General features: G+C 36.1%; 1 protein-coding gene across 5 annotated transcripts in view; it reads right to left on the bottom strand.

Annotated features, from left to right (window-relative positions):
• COL9A1 (collagen type IX alpha 1 chain) overlaps window positions 1-17,082 on the bottom strand; it is a 126,550-nt gene that overhangs the window by 10,882 nt on the left and 98,586 nt on the right. For 4 of the 5 annotated variants that reach the window (XM_037843735.1, XM_037843737.1, XM_037843738.1 and 1 more), the window contains 8 exons: window positions 12,113-12,166; window positions 11,401-11,472; window positions 10,831-10,866; window positions 10,107-10,151; window positions 8,660-8,692; window positions 5,574-5,720; window positions 5,305-5,359; window positions 3,422-3,610 (listed from right to left, as the gene is read on the bottom strand). In XM_037843735.1, coding sequence (XP_037699663.1) covers window positions 3,422-3,610; window positions 5,305-5,359; window positions 5,574-5,720; window positions 8,660-8,692; window positions 10,107-10,151; window positions 10,831-10,866; window positions 11,401-11,472; window positions 12,113-12,166 — 631 coding nt within the window. Of the gene's footprint in view, window positions 1-3,421; window positions 3,611-5,304; window positions 5,360-5,573; window positions 5,721-8,659; window positions 8,985-10,106; window positions 10,152-10,830; window positions 10,867-11,400; window positions 11,473-12,112; window positions 12,167-17,082 lie in introns of those variants that run through there. The other variant, XM_037843736.1, reaches the window with a different exon arrangement.

The raw sequence follows: 17,082 nt of genomic DNA, 5'->3' as shown, positions 1-17,082 counted from the left end.
ACTTGCGGGGAATAAGACCACCTTCTTAGTTGTGATGCTGCCTGTAAGTTCTCGGTGATAGAGAAACAAATTTTAGATGGGCTCCCAGACAGAGCCACGCTGTGCAAACTGCTGCTCCACACAGACCGTGCGTGCAGCCGGGTACTGCTCATCACCAGGGTTAATCGACTTCTTCTAACCCTGGTCATGTCTTCTTTTGAGATGCACAAAAACTGTCTAAGGGAACGAAAAGTCCACTTTTGTTAGCCTACTGCATCAAAAAATAAAAAGCTTGTAAAATAAGCTTTACATAAGGTATGGAAGAAAATACAGTTTGAAAAACAGCTCATTATGAACAGAGCAGCTGAAACTAAAGAAATTCTCATTGTTCCATAGTTGCTGTTTCATTTATTTGCAAACTGTTGATGCTCCATCCCCGTGTGAATGGATTAATAATGAAAAAGGTATAAGCTGTAGTTACAATGTGTGTATTTTCACAAATCTTCATTTACATATTGACACTTCTCTTTGACTCACACTAAAATAGCTTAAAAACATGCAGCCCTACTCAAAAGGATTTAAAAATCAGCCCAAATGATGTACATTTAAAAACAATATTTGTGACATGAAACACCTCAAAGTAAAGTGAACTTAAGGTCAATTAGATGTCTCTCTTGTTTCTGCTTGAGTATACATGTAAAATGTACATGTTTTAAAATTTTGAAAATATGATAAGCTCTGAGTATGATTTGAGGCTTACTTCCACCAGCTCTTATTGAAGATGTTACAATGAATTTTTTAGAAGAAAAACAAAAAGACAAAATCTGAAATATTCAAAATAATTAATAAACCTGTCTATTATACCTATAGCAATTTCTCTGGAAAGGGTCTCTGAAAGTGAGTATATGGTATAGCAAGACTAAAACCATCACTTATTTACTAGACATGGAATAAAAATGGCAACATGCAACACTGAAATACATCTCATCTCTAATTGGCTGCAAGTTTAAGTTTCAAAATGGTGGAGTATTTATTCTCAGAAAAAAATCAAGCTGTAAACAATTGGATAGTTAGGAAACTATATGTTTTCTCTGAAGTACTACTGTTGATGTATGTGGCGGAACAAGAAAGATCAATTCCATTTACCTCAGAATTACACATTTCCAAACACATGACAGCTGTGATGGATTAAAAAAATCTGATTTTCTACCTCCCTACCCCTACCCCTGATTCTAAGAAACAAAACTGAGAGAAACTGCTGCTTTAAAGGAATCCAGTGAAGAGAAAGGAATGGAGGAGGGTAGGGAGAGAAAGTCCTTCAGAAAAAAGAAAAAGAACTATATCACTCCCAGATTGCAGACTATCATGAATACTGGAGAAAAAAATAGAGGGAAATCCCTTACCTAATTGCACTATGCTTGACAAATGAACTTAATGAGACTTTTTCAGGTTCCAAATATAGAAATACACTTTTCTTCCCTTCAAAATAAGACTCATTTATTAAGGCCAACCCAGCCCAACCAAGCCACAATTCAATGCTGCTAACAGCTTCCCAGACAGCTTTCCAAACACTTTACCTTTGCTTTCCAGTGGGTCTCAATCCTGGCTACAATTAAAAATCACCTGGGAAAAACTTAAAACTCCTGATGCCCATCAGAACCACTGGGAATAGGCTCCAGACATGCTTAGTTATAAAAGCTCCCCAAGTGATTCCAATGCACAGCCTTAAACTCTCCTGTGAAAGCAAGTCACATATAAATTTTCATTTCTTAGAAGAATGAGACAACACTTCAAGAGACTTTTGTTACTAACTCTAAGTTAGTCTCTACTGCAAATATGAAGGTTTCCTTTTGGCCAAAGGAAATAAGGCTGTGATTTCTATAGACCCTCAAAATTCTTCCCTTTCAGTGGGAAAATGGTGATTGCTCTAAACCAGTGCATTTGCCTGCATCAGAATCACCTGGAGGGCTTATTAAAACACAGACTGCTGGGTCCAACTACTAAGGTTCCTAATTCAGGAAGTCTGGGGACCTCCAACCGTTCCCTGTTGATATTGACATTCCAGAGCCCACTCTTTAAGAACCACTGTTCTGAACTGAACTCACAAAAGGCTGAGGAGTCATCCATGGGCTCCAGCACAACAGATCAACTGAGGCAACAATCCACCTAGGCAGTAGGGTTTTCTTAGAAGTGGTTTACAGAGTGAATTGGGACTAACCGTAGAGACAGCTCCTGAACCAGTAGCTAAAAATAGGACAAAGATGAATAGCTAAATGACTCTTGAGAGAAAGTGTCCAGCTCTCTTTAAGATGAACTCTACTCTCTGCTCTCTCTATGTGATTTTGTCCAGCCCCTGAATGCTTTGAAATTGTGCCATGCTTACAAGAGGCCCCAACTAGGACTTATATTTTGACATGCAGCTCTGCACATGCCCCCCACCAAAAAATCAAATGTAATTATACAAATTGTTCCAGCTGACAGTGTTGTTAGCCAACTGTAGCGGCAATTCATTTATAGATCCAAAAAGGCAGCTTGCTTGCCCTCTGACCATTTACTCCATAATATGTATCCTTAATTGGAGTGCCATAGGAAAAGAAAAACACCCTTCTCTTGTCTTTGATGCACATTTTCAAAAGTTTACCCAAAAAGCTGTCAGTCACTCATCATGATAAAGAAACTCCTCATTGTATTTAGTTCTCCCTATATCATCCAGGGTACACATAGTTTGCTTACTGACCTAGCAAACACAGCTAGCAAATGGCCATCTGAAGCAGTCAGTCCTTCTGCCAGTCCCTCTGAAACCCTAACACAGTCACAATCCTATTTTGTGCAAAATACTGGATGCAAGGGCTTACCTTGCTTTAAATAAAAGGATAAGCAACAAACTCTGTCACATGTTAAAAGAGGAATAAAATTATTGTACTTCAAAGCTGAAAAAAAATCATCAAAACTAAATATCCAAGATAACTTTTTAAAAGGAGAGGGAAGCAGCTCCAATTCATGGTGCAATTGTTCTTATGTCCATGCAAATTTTGTATGTTTGGTTAAGCAACAGATAACATTCTAAGGATGGTTGCCATCTTAGAAGAGCACAACAATGATTTCAGGATCTAAAAAAAATAACTGAATGATGCTTTATCAGATCCTGTAAAGTTTATTTCTAAGTAAGACTGAGGCAGAGTATAATTGAGAAAGATCGGTACTAAAAGTCAGGGTATCTTAAGTATTTGGCCTACTGTTGTGACACAATAGAGTCAAGAGTATAACACATAAAAGTTTTCTAATCTTCATCATCACGACTGTGAAAGAGAATAACACATCTCTTTATCTCACAGAATATTCTGGGCTTGGCACAATGTGAATTCTTTGAGCTTAGAAACAGACTCTACATCTGGGAAGGGCAGTGTGTATTCCTTAATTCCACATGAGCAAAATGGCTTACCTTTAGGTCCCCTCAGACCAAGAGCACCAGGGGGGCCTTTAATACCTGGGAGGCCACGAGGTCCCACCTGGCCTGGGAAACCATTCTCTCCTGGAGCTCCAGGAGCCCCAGGGGGTCCTGGACTCCCAGGGAGGCCAGTGGCACCTGAGTCAGGGCGCTTGAGACTAGCAGCCATCTCCGCAAGATGCTCTGAAATAGAAAAAAACAAAGCAACCCAGAAAAGTCAGACACATGAAAGTGACTCAAATGAAAAGAGAAGCATTTCAAATGCTTTTTTTTTCTACATATGTCACCAGAGCTTCAAAACTGGTGGTGAGAAATGAATAAAGTTGGATAATTTTTCCACGGGTTTTCTGCCAGAAAGCTTTATGGATGCTGTTTTATTCAACTCTGCCTGGATATATTTGGTCCTGCTGTTCTGAGACAAAGAGAGCAGGGAGAATATAAAAAACCTCAAACTGCACGGCTTCGGGGTAAATGATATTCTGAAAGGATGAGTGTGTCACCTGAATCCTGGTTGGTTATCCTGAAAACTCAGGGTGGGAAGAAAAATGAGTTTCTTAACATAGTTAGAAGTGGACGTCCAGAAGCTTTTTAAAAGCCCTGAACATTATCCAGAATTGGAATTAAGACACCATTTGAGACCTATCCTCACATTTTTAGTATGAAGATCTTCTAGAAACGTGAACTATCCCAAGGATTCAGGACTTCTTTATAATTCTTCCTCTCAAAGGTCTTTTCATGCTTGGAACAGACAACAGGCATTAAGCATAACCTGTTTCTTGGGAATTGTAAGAGTCTGTCTTAAAAATTAATAACTGTGTGAACTTTTTCAGGAACCATTGAATAGATTAAGGATCATCCACTAAAACAATGGCAAACAAGAAAATTCTTCTACTAAAATACTCCAGGGGAAATTTTCTAGTGTAATATTTTTTAAAGCCTTAGGGTATGGAGGAGAATATGAATTGGAAGCCAGTTTCTAACCAACATTTTGAAATTGTTCAAATGTGAGTGTTCTAGGTTTGCCTTATTATCTGAATTAGCATAAAATCATAATTTTCTAGATATGTAATGTTTAAAATTGAAATAGCCTTTCAAGATAAAATGTCAGCAATAAAGAAATCTATATTGATTTTCAAATATAAAGATGACAATAATTCTCTTTTACTTCTGGGAAACTCTACAAGTCTACTACACAAAATAGACTATTCAGTTAAGATACAAGAGAAAAGTATTTCTTTATGACAGACTAAGATAATTATTTATTAGAAGGCCCAATGTTACAGATCTCTTCAGTTATAGGGTATTTTGGCACATCTTCACTTTCTATGTGATTTTAGGAACAGATCAAGTCCAAAAACAGCAATGAAAACAATAATTACTATAGCTACATGAGTTTAGATAAAGGTTAATAAATATGAAATCATACCACCATTCTGGGAAAATGATAGTTATTGATCTTCTACATATGCGGTACTTGAGGGGAGGTAATATCCTTATACTTCTCATGGACAAGGAGTCTATGATTTACTTCTCATGTAACCTACACAGAGATCCTAGGTCAGTGCTAGATTTACCCTAAGTGGTAAGATCTGAAGGAGGGGAAAGACCTGGGAATTTGTGTTGCCAAAAAATTAGCTACCTGACATGGAAAACAGAAAGGAAAAAAAAAAGCACATTTTTTTTCTTGTAAATTAAGCCCTCTGACAAAGACAAACAAAATAAAACATCCCGGCAAATTCAGAAAGGTAATGGTTTCTTTGAGGCTATAAGCTATTATGAATTGTAACACATTGGATAAAACAGAAGTGACATTAATGTTATTCAAAATCCCCCACCTTTGAAGGATAGAAAAAGTCAAACCATTGTGATGTATTTACCTTGCATGACTCGCATGCAAACCTGTTTAATGTGCTGATCTGTCGGTGCTCTACCCTGGGACGGAAAAGAGAAAAGGCAGTTTGCACATGAAACCTTTATATAAAGAGGACTTTGTTAAATTGTAACCCGACAGACTCTGCAAGGAACCGGGTGATTGGATTTATATCCAGAAGTCTGATGGACTGATGTCTCGTCTAGCCCCACTGCCCCCTCCTTCCTGTGCTGTGAGAGTCTCCAAAAGGAAGTCACGGGGACCACCCCGACTCACCGCAGGTCCCTGGATGCCCGGCAGGCCGGTGGCACCCTGCTGTCCCTGCATGCCTCGTGGTCCAGGCGGTCCTCTTGGTCCCTCCTCTCCAGGAAGCCCCCGGCTTCCTTCAGGCCCTCTCAAGCCAGGCTCCCCAGGGTTACCCATCTAGAAAGAAACAGTACACTATAAAACCAAGGCTAAACACAAGTAATACATTTTCTTAATATTAATACGAGCACTTACATGAAATTTCAGACTGGGTTTTCTACATTCTCTCTCTCTCCCAAAGATGTCCATTCACAGGTGACAAATCCTCAGATCATCACAAGGTAATGACACATAAAACCACAAAACAACCCACCATCTCTAGATTTCCAGTTCATGCAAAATTTTAAAAGTCTTTCTTTTTGGTATAGTTATTATTTCAAAATGCTAATTGGAATACTATATTTTTAAAAGCACATTCTTCGTACCTTAAGCCACTTCCTAAGAATAGGTTTCTTTTTAATAAGGCTTGTTAATTTTTCTGACCATGAAAAAGCCACTGAGTTCACAGAAGACATATTACTTCATATATCACCACAGTGGTAAGCAAAAAATAAAGATTTTTTCAAGAAAATAAGCATTTAGCCTTTATGACATTCTTTGGAGAACCTGAAGATGCCAGATGTATCTGGGAATTATAAAATACTAACAAAATAAATCAATGTATTTAAAATACAACATTTTAAAAGCTGCATTTAAAATTAATGTCAAAAAAGTAAGTTCACAATTTATCTAAGTATTGAAGAAATTAAAAATCCAAATATTAAAGAAGTTAAAAATAAACCACTGTTTTCTTAGGACAAAATTATGTAAAAGATAGATTTTTTTTCTTTTCTTTTTTTTCTGAAAGCAGACCACTAAAAGCATTTAACAGAATCCTCAACTAAAATAACTGTTTTAAAAGAGTCTAAAATAGTTCTGTTTTTGTTAAATTCCCCCTGGTGGAATTTGTGGCAGAAGTAGTTACAATGCACCATTGTTTGCAGGATAAGAATGAGAAGATAAAAGAGAGGAGGCAGCAAGGGAATGCCAGTGCACATGAAATAAATGTTCATAAAGCAACTTAATCCTGTTTCTTTTTTATAGGTGACAGTTATCTAGAAAGAGCTAACTCTTTCCAAGACTCAAATGGTTTAAACTAAACAGAAGAAGTTGATGACGCAATGCTTTCACTAGACACATCTAAATAAAGCTCAGCAAGTAGGCTTATTTTTCCAATCTTGCTTTATGGAAAAAAAATTGACATTCATATGTCAACCTTCCAAAATTGCTTCTATGGAGAAATTATAGCTTGAGAGACTTCCTGAAAGACAGTCAACAGAGAGGGCTATGGACGGCTGCAGAATTCTCAGGTGCCTAGAGTGTAAAACTTCTAAAATGATCCAGAAGGGAAGCCAAAATGAATTCAGAAATGCACTGAAGAATTGGCAGAAAACAGAAGAGATCAAATTAGAATGCATTACCTTGCTGGCAATGTCTGATGTATTGCTAGAACAAGGAAATTTTTATGAAAGGGTCAGAAGCCAACATAGCCAGGACATCATAAGGGCCCTGGGTTTGGGGAAAGATTTCATCAATTGAGGAGTGGGGCACTGAAGTAGAAAACAAGGTACAGACATCTCTTACTTCTCAAGTTTGCCCATGCTGTAATCAATGAGGAAAGTGAAAGTCCTTCTGATAGTAACTATTACCCTGATTCTGGGATAATATACTTCATTTTCATCACTATTACCCGGGTAGTGTCAAGTAAAACCAGAGCAGGGAGGGAGGTGATGAATCAAGAGTTAATTCCTAGAAACTTGGAATTAACTTGAATGAAAGTAACTTATTTTTGACCACTATATTGTTCATTTACTTTTTCTTTTATAGCTTGAATTCTTGCCATTGAACATTACTGAGTATTTCTAGATGGTGAAGCAGAATTTCTATTGCATACAGTGTTTAGAGGTGGTGTGTAAACAAGTAAAGTAACACAATGTAATCATTTCCATCTCTGTGGTGTGCAAAGAGCCCAAGATGGGGCAGGTAACCCAATCTGGGTGAGCACTCCTGGAGTAAGTGGTGCTGACGATGGATCTAAATGCTAAGCAGTTAAAGAAAGAGGAAGCAAGCTCCAGGCCAGGAGAACTACAAAACAAATGACGTTCCAGATACGTAGGAAATGAGATTGGCAGAAGCAGAGACCACTTCATCGAAGGCTTTGCATACCTTGCTAAGTGTCTGATTTTATTATATAAAACTTGATTTTTAGAGGGTTTTAAGAAAAGGAGTGAAAAATAGTGGAATTTACCTTGGCTGTTGTGAGGATAAGAGGGTGGACAAAGACAGAGATCAGTGGAGGTGATTTCAGAAGTAGGAAGGACTGGGCCATTAACCAGAGCTTGGTGGTGACGGAGATTGAGATCTGTGTTTCATCTTTTCTCCTTATACTATCTTAAGTTTCTTATTTTATTAGATGTGCATTTCTTTCAAATTAGCAGATCATCCCAGCTTTGCTACTAATTGGTCCTATAATTCTGAATAAATCTAATCTCTCTGGGCATCAGTTTAGTTTCCATAAAATGATGAATTGGACAATGCAACATTTTCCAGTTCTAATAATTCTGTATTATATGTTCTTATGCATTATGCCTCTATCTTACTTCCCCAACTAGAACACACAGGAGATTAAGAAAATTACTGAACTATTTTGCAATAGTGTAACTGTCAAGGGAATTCAATTACACTCTCACCAACTATAAAGCACAAGTCAATTCTTTAAAAATGACCCATTTGGGGAGGAAATTAGAGTACTATCATGTAATACTCATTGAGCCATTTATAATACAAAAAAAATTTCCTTTAGCATGGTTAGTTTGAAAGGTTTTACACACTTACAGAGTTGTAAGATTTTTTTTCTATTGGATTAATCCATTACCCAAAGAATAAATTTAGAAATTCATTTCCTTGAAGGTAAGTCCTTTAAGAATTAAATGTTATAGAATAATTTCATAAAGCAAAGCACTGTACTTTCTACAAATATATTGATATTTTTATGTCTTATTGGTCATTATACTTACAGATCCCTTTGATCCAGGTAATCCTATATCTCCCTAAGTCAATAAAATAAAATTGTATTAGAATAATTGATCTACATTTGATACAGTTTCCTGAAAACATTTTTAAAGGTCATTGTGCTGCTGAAATCTATAGAAAATCATGAAAAGATTAACCTTGTTATTTCAGAAAGAACATTAGACTCAAATGTTAGATTCTTGTCCCCGTTCTGTTATTAAGCTCTGAAACCCTGGGCAACTGATATAACCTCCCAGGCTTTGGCTAACTTATCTGTCAATTAACAGGATTGAATCAGAGCTCTTCAAGGCTCCTTCCAGATGTAAAATGCTAGGTATGGAGAATTAAAATAACATGTGTAAGTTATAAGATATTAAAATAGCATTCTTTTACAAAACATAATAGACGTTTAAAACCTGATTACTTCATTTCTGAAACTCAAACAATATTTTAAAATTCATCAAAAAAGTTTATGTAACCAAATATGCATGCTTTTATGCTTTAAAAAAACTCAAAAATCTCCCACCACTAATTCTATATATGAATTCAACTGAAGTTTAAGCACATCAGTTAATCTCCAATACAAAACAAAATAATTTAAAATTTCTCTTAGCCTATAAAATGAACAACTTCAACAGAAAATAAAATTGAAATAATCTTCTTTCAAATTTATTTAATAGTTGGGAAGTTTTGCCTACAACATGTATTACATTTGTATTAACTCTAAATCCTAAAAATCTGAATAAAACAACATTCCCAGATTTTTTTTCCCTACACTAAAAGCTCTCTAAATCTTATTTAATGAAAAATCTATCACCCCACCCCAAAGGATCAAAGCATAAGGTTCCACATGAGGCCATGTTAGACTGTGTAAAAACCATAAGGATGAGCCAACAGACTTCACAGTTCTAGCAGTAAAGATAACTTTTCTCCTTCTTATTGCCTTCCTGGAGATTTGGAATAGGCATCTTTCTAGCAATTTAAGTCACTTCTTTGGAGGTTTTTACACTAGAGAGAATGCCCTTGGACAAATATGTGGTTCAGGGCTTTCTAACTATTAAAACAAAACAAAACAAAACAAAACAAAACTTTGATTTTGTTTCCATGGTAGAAACAATTCGTAGACTTCTACAGTCACATGGGAATCAACTCGAATGTGTAGATATAAAGCCCCAAGGAATTTGTCATGTAAGAGGAAACTCTTTTTTCCCCAACAGTTTAAGGCCAGATCCACAGGTAAATTTCAATTTGGGGGTGTTTCTCCTCTGCTTTACTTGGTTTTGGCTGTAATCTTGGGGAGTCTTTTGTTAGCTTATGTAACAAACATCTTAGTCCATAAAGAAGGCAGCAAGGATAATGTTCAGTGTCAAAAACAAAGAAAAATATATCAGTTTCTAATGAAGTTCAAAATCAGTAAGTCTCCATCAGAAACAAGAAAAAAAGAAATCTTACAAGTTCGCCCCTTCCTCCTGTTTCACCTTCTTCACCAGAGGCACCCTAAAAATTAAGATTAAATGTCACATTTTTTAATTCTTAGTCCCCTGGCTCCAGTTTTAACCAGTCAACACCCATAAGCATTTATAAATGCCCACAGTGCTTCCAGAATCATGCAGAGATACAAATTGTTCTCAACGGCTTTCCAATCTAGCTGTCAGCGGCTAGTCTAAATCAGAAATTAGCCTAGAGAAAAGCCGGAAGCTGAGATTGAATTTCAGCTGAATTAAGGATTAATAACTGTATCCAGCAATTTTAATATGTAATCCTTGAAAGGGGAAACTTAGAGTAGAAAAAGAAACCCAGGGAAAGGACTGAGTCTAATTCAGTATGCATAGTTTATCTGATGAAGTCTTGATAAAGAAAAACATAAAAAGTTTTAATGTGGCTATGGAAGGCCCCATCAGCCACAGGTAAACCAATCTGGTGAACCAGAGACTCCAGGCCACTCTTTTCAAAGAAAGCGTAATGGTAGTCTTAGAGGCAGAGCCACCTAGCTGATTAAAACAGTAGATAAGGCTACAGACCAAACTAAACTCTAGGTTTCACTCACTAAGAAGCAGGATGAGAAAATCTGCTTGCTCTGTCTTTTTAACCACACCCATAAACCAACCAATCCCCCTGCTTGTGAAGCAGCCACATTAAACATTCTATTTCATACCAGTCAAATAATAGGGCTTACCTGTTCACCCTTTGGACCAGATTCACCGACTACACCCTGTAATGCAGAAAATATACCTTTTCAGTATTCTGAGCTTTATAACATAAAACACCATATAATTTCAAATGAACCAACTCCCTTTATTGGGCTGGTGGATAAGCACAAGTATGAATAATGTGATAGAAGAGAAACTCCCGTGCTCCTCGCCACATAACAAGAAGTGGGTAAGACATGCGGAAGTTCTGCAACCGTCCAAGAATCTCTGGCAGCTGAGGGCATTCTCGGATCACATCCATGTAATGTCTTACTAATGGGAATGTAAATTTAGAACTAAGTAGGAAGCATGATTACAACTGGAATTTTTACTTTTCTCAGGTTTTTTTTTTTTTTCCCCCTCTGATAAATTACTTACCACATTAATAGATTTTTGGTTTCTTAATCTCAACTCTCAGTAATTTAAAATACCTTTTATTAAGGATCTATGATAAATTCTAGAAAACTCCCTCAGGCCAAAAGCAAGTTTGGTTTTTCTCAACATAGTAGAAGTTGCTCTTCCAATTATGGAACTTTCTGGAGTCCCTCATGTCTTACCCTGTCACCTTTCATCCCAGGAAGTCCAGCGGGGCCAGGCAAGCCAGGGAGGCCAGGACTACCAAGAGAACCCTGAAAAAAAACAAACACAAAGTCCCCAGAGTCACTGTCATTGCAATACAGAAAGCACACAAGCCAAGACACAACCTCAGGTGTGTTGACCCCAGTCTAAAATAAATGTGGTGTGGTTGGTCTAATCCTGCTCCCATAATCTACATCTCTCCTGCACTCACAGGAGAAGAGAAGAGAGCACCACTCCCTCCTCCGCCCTACTCCAGAGGTCCTCAGTTCCCTGGTTTGCATTCCTTCAAAACTGTGGGCTCTTTCAGTCCAGCCCCAGCAGTGTGCTGCTTCTCTCACTGTGTAAACAAGCACTGCACAAGTAGTAAAAGGCAGCATTCACGCCCAGTTCTCTTCAATTCCAAGTACAACCGGAGGCCAAGTGCAGCACTTCATGTCTCTCCTGGTTTTAAAACGTATGCTATAAACCACACTGATTAAAATATGCTTTGGGAGTATCCTAGACATAATTTTAAATTCCACATTTACATTTTCACACATTCACATAACAAAAGAAATCAAGTAACAGGTTATTAAATTACCTTTCCCGAATTGTTTCTCTCCTTGTTTATTCCTTTAAATCTATTGGATTTTCTAATATTAATTTTCTGGAAAGAAAATTAACTGCTGGAGAATGGAAAACATTACTTACCAGTTTACCTGGTAGGCCTGGGGGTCCTACTGGTCCTGTTTCCCCTCGACTGCCCTTTAAAAACATAAACATGATTGACAGTTCGATATTTTGCCAAAATTCAAATGCTTAATTACCATTTAAATAAAATAAAATCCTACTTAGGTTTTTGTTTAAATATAAAAGTCATCAAAGTATTCTACCAAAGACAGAGACCATTCTATAAAATGTCTACAGCAATATCTATGTTCATCTTCCAGTTAATGCTCTAAATCTATTTATTGTCTATTACAGCCTGTTGGATAAGAATATCTGATACATGTATTTGATATGCCAATGACTAATTTCCAGCATCTACATCACATTTAATGTGACTCATGGTTACCTGTGCATTTATTTTACACCTTCATTTAAATTGAGTTCTTGAGGAACAGGTATATTAATTTTGAATTCTGCATAGTGCCTAGTAGAAGGAGTAAACTTTGGGATCTACAGCACATTTTAAAGCAACATCTGGCACATGATCTCAAATGCCAGAAAAGTGAAAAAAGAGATATAGGACAGAGATATTTGCCTTAAGTTACTGCAAATTTACTAAGAGACAGATGGTAGAAATTTATAAAGCTTCTGAAATTAAAAAATATATGTATTTTATCCTATACATTCTTGTTCTAAAACTTTCTTAAAAGATTAAATAAACTTTGGGAAAAAAAAATTATAATGAAGACATCCCAAAAGCAACACTCGTCTTGGGGGCAATTGTGATTTCTTATTTGAGACTCCACACCTTTTGAGAAAAGGAGACGTGAATTCTTCAACTTCTTTCCCCAAGAACTTTATACAGTTTTATGCATTCTGATAAAATCTCATTTTATTTCTAAAGCATGTTCAACTAAGGTGAACACGGATGTTATTGGATAAATAATCATATTCCCTGGAAGGTGTATATTAAAAAGGAAAGGATTCCTTTGAGTTAGTTCTTTTTTAAAATGACAACTCCATATTAATGCTTAATATTTATAACTTCTGACACTATTATTCTGTTCTGACCCATTCATTCATCTTTAAGTTAAACAAGGTGTCAAGCTCCATTAACCTTCTTAAGTTTCAACTCCTCTAAGGAATTAAGAAATTTTTACTAGATACATCAGTCTCTAGCTATGAGCTATAATTTTATGGTAGTCTTTTCATGTGACTTAAAGGTGATTAGAACTAAATGCTGAAAGACCTTTCAACCATGTTTTTAAAAACAGCCTCTCTAGTATATGAGTTTGGGGCTCTACACTGATCCTGAAACTTCATAGGCACTTTCTACTAAGGAAATGACTTAGAAGAAAGAGGCCGTGCCCTGTGAGGATGGGCAATGAAAAGATATAAGTCTGCATGATAACTAACTAACTGTGATAGATTCCTACAACCACCTATAAAAATTGGATTCTACCCCATTAATTTGACCTGGCATTCCAAATTTCAAGAGCGATTTCCTTCAGGGTATATGTTTTGTTGACATTTTCAAATAATTTCTGAACAGCATCATAATTGAAAGCCTAAATGTCAAGTTAACATGACTTTAATTCACAGAATAATTAATAGTCATTGGTAAGAAATATAATTATTAACATCAGAAGGTGAAAGCTCACAGTTCCTGACACTACCTGAAATAGTCACTTCTATGTAAATGAAACTTTATGCCGTTTTATCCAAAATAAAGATGACTGGTGATTTTTTTTTCTCTTCCACAAATCAAAGGGCTAAATTAAAATTGTTTAGCTGTCCATTTATTGTTGGAGGGATTATCTTTCCAGTCAAAAGCAAAGATTTTTCTCTGCAGGAATCTTACTTTTTCTGTTTTTCATAAGCTTTTATTATTCAGTTCATAAGTATTTTCCAACCACTGGCAGGCCCTTGATCATATGTATGAAAGACTTTGAGCCCCTAGTGTAGACCATCTGCTCTGCTGAACTCATGCATGCATGAGAGCCCAGAACTTATAGGGTCAGAGGAAGGATCAGTGGAAATATGGGCATTTACTCCTCTATTATTGCACAAGTAGAGAGTATGTGGTTCCTCATTTTTATTTCACTTCCATCTTACAATTCCCTGGTCATCCTAAGCTTGGGTAGTTCTATAGAAATTCCCTCCCGTGAAAAACGGTCATGTTCCTTTTCACAACAATGACCAGACAGCTATAAACAAACTGTTAGGGCAAGACTTTCATCTGGTGACTCTTGTGATCTCTATGTATTCTAGAAACATGCATATTCTTTCTCTAAGTGCTGGAATTTCACCCAAAAAGGTAAATTGGAGAAACCAAGATATAAATGGTAATCTCTACAAGCATAGATTATTCTAAACACGTTTTGCAGTGAGTAAATAACCATGATACCACTAACTACAAATGTGCTAGAAGCACTGCTAAAGAAATGATAATCTCTTATGCTTCAACAGCTGTGGTGAAAACCATATTCTCAGATGTAAACGGCTATTCTGCTCAGTGTTTAGTATTCACAGACCCAATGAAAATCAGAATTCTGATTTAAAATAAGAGAATCTCAAGAAACCACAATAAAGGCTAAATCAAAAATGTAAGACCATAACAAAAGGCTCTACTTCCCTCTTGGTTGCTCTGTGTCACCACGTATATCCCAACATGTTCAAATGCATCTGCCAGTTTATCCCTATTTAAGGACCTAACCAAGGCTTTAAAAAAGATGCAGACCCACTATCAGTGATTCCCAACTCTGGCATCAGAATCCCCTAAGCAACTTTTTATAAATATATTTCACTGGATGTTTTCTACCACCCTATCTTCCCTTTCCCTAGCTTTATTCAACCCTCCAGATTCTGATTCCACAGGTCTAGGATAAGACCAAGAAATCTGTTTAGATTTATGTTGTGTTTGTTTGTTTGTTTTTTCCAATTTTATAGGTGATTGTGATACAAAGCTGGGGTTAAAAACAACTACATAGACTGCTATACTAGTGATCAATAAGAGGGAGGAGTAAAAGTATGGGATGTTTGGGGTCTTCTTTTTTCCTTTTATTTCTTTTTCTGTAGTAGTGCAAATGTTCTAAAAATGATCATGATGACAAATATGTGATGATACTGTGAACCACTGATTATCTACTTTGGATGGATTGTATGGTGTGTGAATATATCTCAATAAAATTATGTGTAAAAAAAGTCAATTGGCCATATCTCTCTCTCAGCCAACTCTGCAAATAAACTCACTACCCTCCACTCTAAGTGGGGCATGACTCCCAGGGGTATAAGTCCCCCTGGCATTGTGGGACATGACTCCCAGGGATGAGCCTAGACCTGGCATCGTGGGATTGAGACTGTCTTCTTGACCAAAAAGGGGAAAAGAAATGAAACAAAATAAAGATTCAGTGGCTAAGAGATTTCAAATAGAGTTAAGAGGTCATTCTGGAGGTTATTTTTATGCCTTATATAGATATTGTTTTTTAGTTTCTAGTGTATTAGAATAGCTAGAAGGTAATTCCTTAATTGAACTGTAGTCCAGTAGATTTGATTCTTGATGATGATTGTATAACTATATAGCTTTTATCATGGGACCGTGTGTGTGAAAACCTTGTGACTGACAATCCCTTTATCCAGTGCATGGGCAGATGAATAATAAAATAAACACAAACATATATATATATATGATAGGGGGGAATAAGGGATATGGGTGTTTTGGGTGTTATTTTTTTATTTATTTTTTATTTATTTTGGAGTCATGAAAATGTTATAAAATTGATTATGGTGATGAATGCACAAATTATGAAGATACTGTGAGCCATTGACTGTATACTTTGGATGGATTATCTGGTGTGTGAATACATCTCAATAAAATTGCATTTATAAAAAACAACTATATAAAGTAATTAATCAGTATTTACTTAGACTTTCATTAAAAGCTCACCTTGCAAGTTCCACAAATACTAAATTAAAAATTTGCTAAATATGTCTTATACCATCAGGATTTGCAAGCTAGCTCAAATAAAGGCATCCTCCAGAAACACAACTTGAGCTGTAGAGACACTAAAGGATGGTGGTGAGGACATGGATGCTGGACCCCCACTCTCAGTTCTGAAGTCTGGCTCTGCCATGTACCAGCTGATAACACAATACAAGCAACTTAACCTCTCTGTATCTTAGCTTCCTCATCTATAAAATGGGGATAAAAACAGCACCTACCTCATAGGGTTTTTGTAAGGATTGAGTAAGTCAAGTACTTACAACAGTGCTGGCTACTATTTATATCCAAAGTATTTACTAAAGAAAATCAGTAAAAATTTCATTTTTAACCAAATGTTTAATTAAATGTTTCTTTGCCTTTCAAATCTCTTAAATCTCTGTGAAAGCTTAAGTTGTGCTTTAAAAAAAAATAGGTTTCTAGTCCTCATTTTTCCATGTTCTTTCAATACCAATGATCACCAAGTGGGTATCTCCTTTATGAACAATTATTTGGTGCTAGTTTGTAAAAACCTTTTCAATAAATATAAACAGAAGAATAATTCAATTAGGAAGTTTCCCTTTTAAAATGGAACTACCAGACTTTTCAAGGATCACAGAAAACATCAGGCAATTTAATTATACTTGTGCTCCCAAAATTATTTTACCAAAAAAAAAAAAAAATGAATTGTATTCCATTGTGCTCTAAATTTTGCTGGTTGTTGTATTTGCATGATTACCAAATCCTAACTAACCAAAGAACAATCATTATCCTTAGTATCTTGTTAATTTTAAAAGTGGTAAGTTATAATCACTACACTTAGAAAATACTGGACATACTAAATGTCTCTTCTGGGGAAAAGAAAAAAAAAAAAGCTGCTGATTAATCCAGGAGATAAACTCTGATTTCTATAGACTGTTGCATTTACAAACACATTTCCATATTGACATTGGAAGGCCATATTAGTCCTACTCCAGTGATAAATTTTAAGTTTGTCAGAAAGTTATAAAAAAAATCAATTCAATTTCATGGC

This window comes from Choloepus didactylus, chromosome 7, assembly GCF_015220235.1.
Source record: "Choloepus didactylus isolate mChoDid1 chromosome 7, mChoDid1.pri, whole genome shotgun sequence".
Classification (NCBI taxonomy): Eukaryota; Metazoa; Chordata; class Mammalia; order Pilosa; family Megalonychidae; genus Choloepus; species Choloepus didactylus.
The sequence above is the reverse complement of the archived record's forward strand: the minus strand, read 5'-3'. Positions and strand labels throughout refer to the sequence as shown.